The sequence below is a fragment of the Nannospalax galili genome, unplaced genomic scaffold, assembly GCF_000622305.1.
Source record: "Nannospalax galili isolate Female #2095 unplaced genomic scaffold, S.galili_v1.0 scaffold39, whole genome shotgun sequence".
NCBI lineage: Eukaryota > Metazoa > Chordata > Mammalia > Rodentia > Spalacidae > Nannospalax > Nannospalax galili.
In genome coordinates this window covers 4,839,764-4,851,888 of record NW_008346683.1, presented here as the reverse complement: position 1 = coordinate 4,851,888, position 12,125 = coordinate 4,839,764, and the positions used below count along the sequence as shown (strand labels likewise).

Here is a 12,125-nt window from a genome sequence, read left to right as displayed (position 1 = left end):
TTTTTTTGTGGCTATTGTGAATGGGAGGGTTTCCCTGTGCTCTTTCTCTGACTGCTTGTCATTGGTATATAGAAAGGCTATAGACTTTTGTAGGTTAATTTTGTAACCTGCCACTTTACTGAATGTGTTAATAATTTCTAGGAGTTTGCGCGTGGAATTTTTAGCAGTCAGATCTCTTAACCACTGAGCCCACTCTCCAGCCCCGAAACTTACTTTTTAAAGAAGATTTTAATATAAACTTTAAGCATACGGTTAAGAGAGAGGCACTCGGAAAGAAAGTCCTATGCAAGAACATGGGTCTGAGCTTCTCAAAGAAGAGTCATGGAACTTACTGCTGTGGAAAGAAGTACACGCGAATATTTACTGTGCCAGGTAGTGGTTAGTACCACGAGGAGGATTCTAGAAGAGTAAGGGTGAGAAGTAGTGAAGAGAGTGCTGAAGATTGGTGAGGGGAGACCAGGGAATATTCTCTGTAAGTAACGTTTCAACAGAAACCTAAGAAGTGAGGGAGAGAAAGAAGAAAGCCATATGAATTTCTAGAAAGTTTTTCTAGACAGAGAGAAGAATAAATGCAAGGACCTGGATGGGCAGATTCTTGGTGTGTTCGAGCAATGCCTTGGAAATGGTGTGGCTATAGTCAAGTAAGCAGGGAGAATAGAAATGCAGCCAGAGAAGTGCAGGACACCACTCATGGAACTGGAAGAGAGTTGTGAGGACCTTGCCTTTGCCATGAGGTGAGAGGACTCCGAGGTGCCATTTGGTCTTTCAAGTGGTCATCCTACCTGCTGTGTAGAGAATAACTGATAAGGAACCAGGAGCGAAACAGGGACCACTTAAAAGACTGTGATATTAGTCCAGGTGAGAAATATTGGTAGGGTGGGCTTAATAGTACTCGAGGAGAGCATAAGAAATAGTTGGATCCTAGGTGTATTTCAAAGGTAGAGCTATGATTTTTTGATGGATAGATGTTGAATATGAAAGAGAGGCCTGAAATATTTTCAAAGTCTTTGTATTCAGCATTTAGAAGAATTGACGTAACATTGGGCTGGGTAATGGCTCAGTGGATAAGAGCAGTTGCTGCACAAACATGAGGACCTGAGTTCATATTCCCAACATCCATGTAAAAATCCAGGCACAGCTGCACATGCCTGTAACCCCAGTGCTGGGAAGTAGGTAGGGGAATAAGAAGGTGGCTGAGGTTGGCAGCCTCTAGTCTAACCAAAAAAGTGAGCTCCAGGTTCAGTAAGACACTATCTCGGGGCAATAAGGCAGAGAGTGATGAGGAAGATACCTAGCATCCTCCTCTCGTCTCTGCATTGGCACGAACATCTGCATACACATAGAGCACACACAGAAAGTCAGAAAGTGGACCTAACACTTAATGAGATGGCAGACTTCTGGAAGGGCAGTTTGATAGAGTCACATTGAAAACATGCCAAGTTTGAAAAATTTAAGGGTTAAGGGTCAGAAGCAGAGTATAGTAGTCTTACCAAAAGGGCTAGGGAGAGGATGGTTACTAATCAGTGCAGTATAAAATTTCAATTATATACAATGATTTAAGTTCTAGAGATCTATACAAGATCGCACCTATAGTTAATAATACTGGATTGTACCCATAAAAGTTTAACATGAAGGTTTAACAAAATGAAAACAGAATCATAGGTGTTACCAAGACTTACTGAATGAGTACTGGCATTTTAATAAGATCCATGGTTGTTTGGCATGCACAGTGTGGGAAACATCAGTGCGAAGGCGAGATGACCTTCACGCTTTTACTTGCTCTGTGATCCACAAGTAAAGTTTAGCTTTGTGTTGTGTTGAGTATTCTCTGCATACATCCATCATGAATATAACCTTAAAAATGCAAGTAAAGCCATTTTAATCTAATTTCTACCTGTAGTTCCAAAGATCCTGTAGTTGATCTCTATTCAGTGATTTTTCAGGGAAAGAATCAACATGGAGATATGATTAGGGAGTCTGAGTATGTAGACATTGTATGAAACCATAAAACAGGATGAGAACGTGAACAGTGTGCTTGAACATACTCAGGAAGAGCTGCTCCCAAACTCAACCCTTGGCCATCCCAAGGCAGGAAGAGAAAGGGAGCTGACAGAAGATGCTGAGACAAGGCAAAGTAGTCAGATGGGAGAACCAGGAGACAAGAGGTATGCAGGGAGTGGGTGCAGGGGTGAGCAAGCAGACATTAAACAAGCTGCATTGAAATTCTCAGGAGGCAGAGGCAGGCAGATCTCTGTGAGATCAAGGCCAGCCTGGTCCACATAGTGACTTCCAGGTGGGCTGTGACTAGGGAGACCCTGTCAAAAACAAACAACCCTTTGGGAATGGAGAGATGGCTCAATGGTTAAGAGCATAGACTGTTCTTGCAGAGGACCCAGGTTCAATTCCCAGCATCCACATGGCAGCTAACAACCATCTGAAACTTTAGTTCTGGGGGATCCAACACCTTCTTCTGGCCTTCTCGGGCACTGTACAACATGGATGCACTTAGAAATGTGCAGGCAATAGACATACACATAAAATAAAATTGAATAAATAAATAAAAATTTAAAATTCACCCTTTGAGGTTCACTATGTAAAATTGTGATGAGGGATCTGTTACTGTCTTCTTTGTAGGGTAGTTGTGAGGATTGTAAGTAATGTGTGTCTACCTTCTGTTACAGCAGTTAGTATGTAGACAGTGCTCAGTAAGTAAAGAACATGTCATACCCAAATGCTTGAGACTAGAAGTGTTTCAGATTTAGAATCATTTTGGATTTGGCAATATCTGCATAGATATATATCTTGGCATTGGAACCCAAGTATAAATGTGAAATCCATTAATGTTCTGTATACATAGCTTTATGGTAATTTTATACAGCATTTTTTTAGAGCACCTTCATCTAACCCATCACAGAAAGTCAGTTTCTCCTATCACATGGAATTCCATTTGAGACATTATATCATTAGCCAAAAGGGTTCAGATTTTAAAGCATTTCAGATTTCTAGATTAGAGATGTTCAACCTGCAGTAGCCATGCCATCTTTTATTATAAAATTAAACAACTAAAAAGTATAAATGCAGATTTTTTAAATTAAATTTGAAAATGTTGCTAAATTTAAAAGAATGAACATGTCACTATGACTTAGAGTATTAAGGAAGTCTGAAAGAATGAGAAATTGTGTGTGTATATGGGGGGTTAGGTGCATGTGAAAATGTATGCACGTGTATGTAGAGGCCAGAAGACAGGACAGCCTCAGGTGTTGTTTCTTGGATACTATCGAGAGAGAGAGAGAGAGAGAGAGAGAGAGAGAGAGAGAGAGAGAGTCATATGTGTGTGGCAGGTAGGTAGGTATCTTACTAGTCTGGAACTCACCAAGTAGGCTAGCCTGACCAGTAAGCCCCATGGATTCTTCTTTCTCCGCTTCCCTAGCACTGGGATACAAACCCAGAAAGCATGTTACTGACTTGAGCAGTCGTCCCAGAGTCCTTCCACCCTTTTTGTTTTTGGAGACAGGGTCTTGCTATGTAGCCAAGGCAGCTTGATCCTCCTGTCTCAGCCTTCCATATACTTGAATTATAGGCCTGTACCATCATACTCAATAAGAAAGAGAAATTTGACACAGACTGTAAAATTAATTTTGATAGAAGCCAAAAGAGACACTGCAGATGCTGAGATAACCAGGTGATACAGGGAGACGTGTGTTTGTTCATCTGAAACTTTGCTACACACGTGAGACTATTTAACATCTGTTTGGTGGTGGTAGTTTGCTTCATTTCATTTAGTAGCTAACATTTATTTTTCACTCTTATAAAACTAAGTGTAGTTTCTTCTAAGACTGACCAGGTGCATGGTACTATCCTGACGTGCTCCAGCCCTCAATTGATGATGGTTTTTTTCCATTTATGCCATCAGGTTTTACCACCATTGAGGGATGTGACAAATCGACCTGAAGTTGGCTCAACTGTGAGAAATAAGCTGGTGCGCCTCATGACACATGTTGACCTTGGCGTCAAGCAGATTGCTGCTGAATTCCTTTTTGTCCTTTGCAAAGAGAGAGGTAGGTTGAACTCTCTTTGCCCCATATTTTTATCTTTTGGAGGAAATTTGAGAGAATTTCCTGTTACTAGTAGCTTCTTTATTCCACCCTTTCCAGAGCTATTTACCTGTTATTAAGAAAGACTGAGAAGACAATAAGAAAGAGTAATTTAAAACATTTTTATGTGCTCTTGAATTCACAAAGACATGCAGAAACAGATGCATTATTAAACACATGTACACATATAAACTGAACTTCTTAATGTTTTAGGCTCTGGAACCATTATAAAAAGCTCATCAAATAATTTAGGTATTACTATTTTAATAACTAGGTGCAGATCCGGGTTAGTCCTCTGTCTAATTCTTCTTGGAATCCAAGTTTGGTTTCTTCACTGACTTCTTCAATCTATAGTCAATGAATGTGAACTATATAGTATACTGGATAGAAGTCCAAAAATGTGGAGCTGGAGAGACGGCTCAGTCATTAAGAGTACTTACTGCTCTTGCAGAGGACCCAAGTTCTGTTCCCAGCACCCACATTAGGTGACTCCCTGTAACTCCAGTTCTAGGGAACCCTATGCCCTCCTGCCTTTGAGGGTACCTGCATGCACATGGTGCACATAAACTCATTCAGAGCACACATACATACACATAAATAATATAACAAATAACACAGATATTTTTAAAGTCCAAATTCCATTAAGATGTGTTATCACCCTTGAGATAACTGTTATATATTTCTTCTCCTTGTTTATTAATGTCTTTGTACAAAATCCCATCTAAGCAGAATTTTATCACTACCCCCCCACCTTTTTTTTAAGAACTCCAATTTTGTGAAATAGTTTGGAGATGAGAAAAACACTCCTCAAAATCTTTTTTTTTTTTTTTTGGTGGTGATGAGAATTAAACTTAGGGTCTTATACATGCTAGGCAAATACTTCTACCACTGAGCTATATTTCTAACCCTTATAATCTTACATCATCTGTAGTCTTATACTTCATTTCTGACTTTTTGATTCAACCACTTAAGTTTCTGTAATATAAAGATGGTACATTATTAGCACCATAATTTGACCATTATTATAATGGTGATAAACAATTCTTATGAAATGACAGATGTCTGTGCCTGACATTCTGTGCATAACCTTAATTCTTCTAAGGACCTTTAAGGTTAATATTCAGTTTCATTTGTTCTTTTGAACTATTCACTTCTCCGTGATTTGAAAAAAAAATGGCTTATATCTTATGTGCATTGTCTAAATATGACTTAAGTGATTTATTTTTCTTAGATCAAAAATGAGCTATTTGGGACTGGAGAGATGGCTTAGTTGGTAAAGCGCTTGCAAGGGGATCTAAATTTGATTCCCAGAACCTGTGTAAAAATCTAAAAATGCCAAGCATGGTGACCTATACTTGTAATCCCAGCTCCAGGGAGGCAGAGACAGGTGGATCCCTGGAGCTTCCTGGCCAGCCTCTCTAGGCCTGATTGTTGAGCTTCAGGCCAATGAGAGACTTTGCCTCAAAATAAGATAGACAGCATTCCAAAGGAACAATGCTCAAGGTTGTCTTCTATCCTCCACATGCACACACATATGCACTTGCTTTTAGAAGTTGTGTGTATGTACGTAATTCTAAACTGCGCATACATCTTATCTATTCATTTCAAAAAGGATGCTGTGGCTGGGGAGATGGCTCAGAGAGTAAAACACTTGCCCTGCAAGTGTGAGAACCTGAGTTGAAATCCTTAGAACCCACGTAAAGCCAGGTAACATAGGGCATTTCTGTGATACCAGAGCTCCTGTAGTAAGATGGGAGACAGAGATGGGAAAATCCAGAAACTGGAGGGCCAGCCAACGTGGCTTATTCAGCAGTAGTGTGGAAGGTGAGGACCAGTACCAAAGTTGTTCTCTAATCTCCACATGCTTTCCATGGCATATATGCCTACACTTACACAAAGACCTGCACATGCACATACACCAGCATCACACACAGACACACAAAAGAGTTTTCAAACTCTTTTGTACCAAAATATTATATCTCATAAATACTGTTATGATTACCTTGATATATTATTAATATTCTTGCTTTTGACTAATAGGATTGCTAGTAGGGTTTTTTTGTTTTGTTCTCTGTATCAATTGTTTTTACAATGAACATTTCTTGTATACTTAGGAAAATTTTAATAAGGGGGCTAGAGAGAGATGATTCAACACTAAGAACACTGGTTGTTCTTACAGAGGACCTAGGTTCAGTTCCCAGCACCTACTTGGTGGTTATCAACCATCTCTAGATCCCTTTCCAGGGGAATCCAACGCCCTCTTCTGGCTTCTGCTGGCACTGAATGCACATAGTACATATACATACATGTAAGCAAAACACATATATAAAATAAGAATAAATTAAAATCTTGAAAGAAAAAAAATTTTAGTAGGTAAGAATTAAAGTTTTTCATGTATGACTAACTCCAATCACTTTACTGATGAGTTAGTGTCACAACAAATGGGCACATGTATTTTAAGTGAATTCTGTTAATTTTTAAACTTTGAAATAATTGGCATTATTCCTCCTAGGATCTAATATTTGTGAAGTTTTAGAATTACAACTTTTAGCTTAGAGCTATCCCAGATTAGCACAGCAATATTTTTACATTTTAATTTTGAAAATCCTGTATCTAGTCTTATAATTTTCTTTCCTATCTTGTTATAAATATATAAATGTATTCTTGGAATAAAATTCATCCATTTGAGTTGAGGGCTGGTGAAAGGGCTCATTGGGTAATGATTCTTACTGCCAAGCCTGAATACCTGAATTCTATCCCCAGGACCCACATGGTAGGGGGAGAGAGAGAAAAAATGCCTACGGGTTGTCCTCTTATCTCTGTGTGCACACACATGTATACACACACACACACACACACACACACAATCAATGTAATAATTTTTTCTTTAATTCATCCATTCAAAAGGATTTTTTAAGCTAGACCCTAGGATTACAGAAGTACACAAGATAACTGGGGTTTCCTCTTTATTTACTTATGCAAATGGATACAGTAGCCAGGCTGGTAATAATAGAAGATATGCAAGCTACATGTAAAGTGACAAATGAAAATTGACAATTTCAGCTAGTTCCTTTGGGGAGCAGAGGATTGGAGGGGCAAGGGCAAAGGGTACAGCAGGAGTTGGAAAGAGGCTGTTGCTGTTTAGCTACAACTTACTGTTCCCTTTAAGGAACTGTGGCAAGTGTTCCCAGATAGATTTACCAAACTTTTCTCTTTTAAAAAGTTTTAATATTTATCCTAGTCCTAGGGGTTGAATCTAGGCCTTTACATGTGCTAGGCTTTCAGTCTTCTACTGAGTTACTTCCCCAGATCAGATACCCAAGTTTTTCCAGAGACATTGCAACAATGAATTTTTACATGAACTCTCCCAGGGTTTTTTTTTTTTTTTTTAATTGAATTTTTTTGTGTATTTCATACAGAACATCTCAAATAACCTTAATCATCTTTATACCTCCATCCCCACTGGCACCCTCCCATAGCCTCCTCCCGCCCCCCAGAGCCCATATACTCTGCATCCCTATTAAGGCCCACTGGGTTGTCAGTGTCCCCAGCCGTTCCCCAATGCAAATCTGTCACTGAGTCTAGTCAGCCTATCTAGAGTCCCTTGTTTTGGGAAGATCAGCTCTTCTTCATCTAGCAGCAATCAGTTGCCAACATTCCTTCAGATAAGATTGAGGTCTGCTGTTCATTTTCCCAGTTCTATACTGGGTTATTGTCTGCCTGAGTTTGCATGGCACTTGTGTATGCTGACACCATTGCCATAGAATCATATGAGCAGGTTCCCAGGAGCTTGTAGGACTGTTTCGATATGGTCATGCACCTCCTCCCTGGTTCTTACAATCTTTCCACCCTCTCTTCTGTGATGGTCTCTGAGCCTTGGGTGGGTGAAGTTTAATAAATGGGCCCTATCCAGGGACCAGCATTGTTCCATGAGCCTTAGGTTGCATTGAAGATATGTCACTTAGGCCTGTGCAATTCAGAGACAATGTCCATGTGTACTTGGAAATAGTCTCTGGTGCAAAATGACCTTCTTTGATGAGTGGTGACTGGGATGTTTATCTGTAAATATAAGGATACATATCTTGCACATAGTAAGAAATCACATTAGTCTAGTGATGTGACAGTCTTGGGGTTTTCTCTAAGATCTATGGCCACTCCAACCATGTGTATTAGGTTATGTTTACATTACCACACTTGAGTTTCCTCCCTTTGAGTGGGCAGTTAGTCCAATTAGGTAGTTGTTGATTGCCCCCAAGATAAGAGTGCCACTACTTCACTAGCGACGTATGCTGTGCTGGCCATTGATGTGGTTATTTGGTCTTGAAGGTGGTATTGGATCATCCATTGATGTTTTCTCTTGGCACCTTCATAGCGTCCTCCAAAGCTATGAGAGCGAGCCTTCAGGGGAAGTAGTTTCAGGTCAGTTGCAGCTCTGTTTGCTCCAAATCCTGTGTCTGAAGTATGCTCTGTCTTCAGCAATAGGGTCTTACCTTCAAGTTCTGGGAGGCCATCAAGGACTATGGCAATAGCCTGAGTAATTTTGGGAGTCTCTCAACTCAAAGGAAGGTATCGCTTGTCTGGCTGGCACTGTTTCTTGTTATGTAGCCTTTAGCTATACACATGGACTCATGTAGAGATAATGTATGCATAATTTGTTAGTGGGTTGTTGGACTAATATGATTCCCTCTGGTTTTTTAAAACTAGTTAGGAGGGCCAGGAACACAAAAGGTCACAAATGGCCAAAGCGTAGAGATCAAGAGTCTGCTGAATGCTGGTCCTTGGACAGGACTCACATCTTGGCATCCTGAAGAACTAATTGTTTTCCCTTCTCAGAATCCTTGCCACCTGCTCTGATCTCAAGTTGTTCCCAGTCAGCAGCCTTCCTCCAAATGCCAGGAATAGTAGAATTTGCTTTCCACTATTACTCCCCACCAAGAGTGCTTATTTGATTTTCTGAAACAGTGATTATTTTTGTATCTCACTGTGGCTTTTATAACAGTTGACACCTGACTTCTCTCATTATGCCTGTGCTGTCACACCCCTGGATGTCTTTGGACCACTGTTCTTTTCAGTCTTGTTTGCTGATTGCTGTTCTGGTTCCATGTTGAGTTCTCTGTAGTCATCTTCCTAGCCCCATTTTCATGGTATTTGCTCACTGAGTGATCTCATCCTACCCCCTCGGCTTCTGCTTCAAACATGTCGTGTTTCTCTACCTGCTTACTGGACATAGTGACCTGAGTTTCTCACAGCTCCCATCGCTTTGTATCTGACATTAATTTAATTAAATTCTTCAGTGCCCACGTTCCTCAACCTTTCCTGTGTCCTTTGGTCACTTTCTCTCTGAAGGCACCCTTCTAAAGCCAGAAAGCTGGAGTTACCCCAGATACCTCCTGTACCTGTAGAACTAATTGCATAGTAAGACAGCAGAAACAGTTTGCTTTATGGTGAAGTGTGCAAGAACCCTCATCCATGTGAACATCATTAGCACTCCCTGTGCACCATGCTGTGAGAGATGCTTTCCTCTGTCACCATGCCCTCTGGCATCTTCACTGAGCAATGGGGAAATCTCCCTTGTAGTTTTCTGACCAAGTGGGAATTGTTTCACTCCAGCGTCGTCTTCATATAACTACATACATCAGTACTATGACAGAACAAATATACTTGTGTGTGCACATGTGTGTTTATGTAGGACCACAGGAAATATTTTCTTCCTCATAACAACCTACTTAAAAAGCCACATTCAGTCAGTTTTCCTTTTCTACTTCCCCAATATCAAATGAGATATTATATAGTATATTTTAAAACACCAAAAAGTAGCTGAAAATGCTCCACCAGTACCTCAAACTGCACAAAGATTTTGTATTCCATTTGTTTCCTTTCTCTACTTACCATTTTTAGCTCTTTTAAATCCCCTTAACAAAATTTAATTTGACTTTAAAAACTATTGGCTATGGCTTTATTTATTTTGAAGGCACGGTGTGTCTTAAATCATCTTTGGAACCTATTTGTCTGTCACAGAATTGGCATGTTTGTTCTAGTAAGAAAGCAGTAACATTGTTTTCATTAAAATATCAGGATTGTTACTAACTAGCTTCCAGGGGATTTTCTGCATAAGAAAACAATTACTGTTTGGCTTGCTTGTGTTTACATCCTTTGGCCTTTTGTAGCCTTTGTGTCCTACTATTTTAATCTTGAGCCATTTTGTGTCATTTTAGGTATATTCATTTAAACCATTTATTCATATTGTTTCAATTTAGATTTTAATAATTTAGGGAATATTACTTTTCTAGAACCGCTAAACATCTTATCAATAGTGTTCTGAGGGTTTATTCTGTGCTTCTTTATCAGTAGCTTTGTATCTGATCATCAAAGTCATGTCTAACCTACATAAGTATTAAGAATACCTGTATACAACAAACATTTCATCCACCAAGAATTCATATGTACTTACTCAATTTAGCTAAATCACTTGAGTCTTGAAGAGGCACTGGTAACCAAAGAGCATATCAGATTTATTCAGAGGGATTCAAATTGCATAATTCTTCATTAAATTCTAATACTCTTTAGCTCTCACTGTGCACCATGCTGCACGATGCTTTCATAGTACCCACCAAGAATGATTACCAGAGACCACAGCTACCAGTAGGTTTTAAGGTTAAAAATTAACTTTAAACTGGGTGTGGTTGTACACACCTGTGATTCCAGTACACTGTAATTCCAGCACTCTGGAGACCAGTTAGGGGATGGAGAGTTCTGGCTAGCTTGGGCTACATAGTTTAAATCTTCCATAATCTACTTATATGACTAACCAGTGCTTCCTTTTACACAAATTCAAACAGTTTGCCATATTCCTTGAAAGGAGAGATCCCTTCATTTGTCCCCAGAGTACCTATTTTCACTATCTCCCATTCAGATAGTTCAGAATTTAGCAACTATGCTGTCTGATTTCATAGTCTGACCAAATATATCCCCTTTTCTTACCTATTTCTCTATCTCAGCCCCTTTCAGGTCCCCAAAATCAATTCTATTGCCTTTCACTGGATTTTTCCAGCATTATTTTCTTTTTAGAGGTGAATGATATAAATTACAATGGTATTTCAACTGTTGATTTTACCATGGTTTTATACATGGATAAATTTTATTTTCTACAGTTGTCCTTAGGGTGGCTATGAACATTCTGCTGAGAACCCTGACTAAATTTCAGCAACTCTTAATCCTTTTATTAAATACAAAATTGTATACTTTGAAATTGTACCTGAAGAAAAGGAAATACTCCTAACTAGCTGCTAGTCATTGCTTAATATAATCCTTAAAGGTGTGTAGAAAGCATACCTGCACACACACAGATCTTTACAGTTCCTTTGCCAAAGATTTTATGTGTCAGCTCATTTAAAAAATATCTTACTATATCAGCAAGGTAATACAAAAGATCCATACCAAATGCTTCAGGTTTGTGTGTGTGTTCAGGTGTGTGTTGATTCATTCACACATGTACATGTATATATAGAAGCCCAAGCTTGATGTCAGGTGTCTTCCTCAATTGCTCTCCACTTTTTTAATGCAGGGTCTCTCACTGAACCTGAAGCTTGCCAATGCCCCAGGAAACTCATCTCTGCCTCCCAAATGCCTCCCCAACTTTTACATGGGTTCTGGGGATCCAAACTGGCTCTCATGCCTATGTGGCAAGCCCATTTCTCATTGAGCCATTTCCCCATTCATACCCCCCACACCCTACCATTTTAAGTGATAAGCTAGACAATCCTATTTGCTGATATCCTTGTGTTATTCTTACATCTTTTCCCTCAGATTCCTTTAAGAATAGTGTGTGTGTGTGTGTGTGTGTGTGTGTGTGTGTGTGTATGTGTAATATGCCACACAAAATTTCAGTCAGAACTTCACCGTCCTGAGTTTCTCAACATTTCTCTAAAACTGATTTTTCTAAAAATAGGATTGGAGATCAGAAACTTAAAACATGGCCCTTACAAGTGCAGAGCAGTTGCTGAGGCTCCACGTTTGCCAGGGTGTGTTCAT

At 39.5% G+C, this 12,125-nt stretch overlaps 1 protein-coding gene across 11 annotated transcripts in view; it reads left to right on the top strand.

The window, feature by feature from the left end:
• Positions 1–12,125, top strand: part of Ric8b (RIC8 guanine nucleotide exchange factor B) — a 115,345-nt gene that overhangs the window by 75,253 nt on the left and 27,967 nt on the right. For all 11 annotated transcript variants that reach the window (XR_003851093.1, XR_607609.3, XR_003851094.1 and 8 more), the window contains exon 7: positions 3,914–4,058. Coding sequence is in view for 6 of the 11 variants with exons in the window: in XM_008843120.2 (XP_008841342.1) it covers positions 3,914–4,058 (145 nt within the window). In the remaining 5 variants the exon portion in view is untranslated. The remainder of the gene's footprint in view (positions 1–3,913; positions 4,059–12,125) is intronic.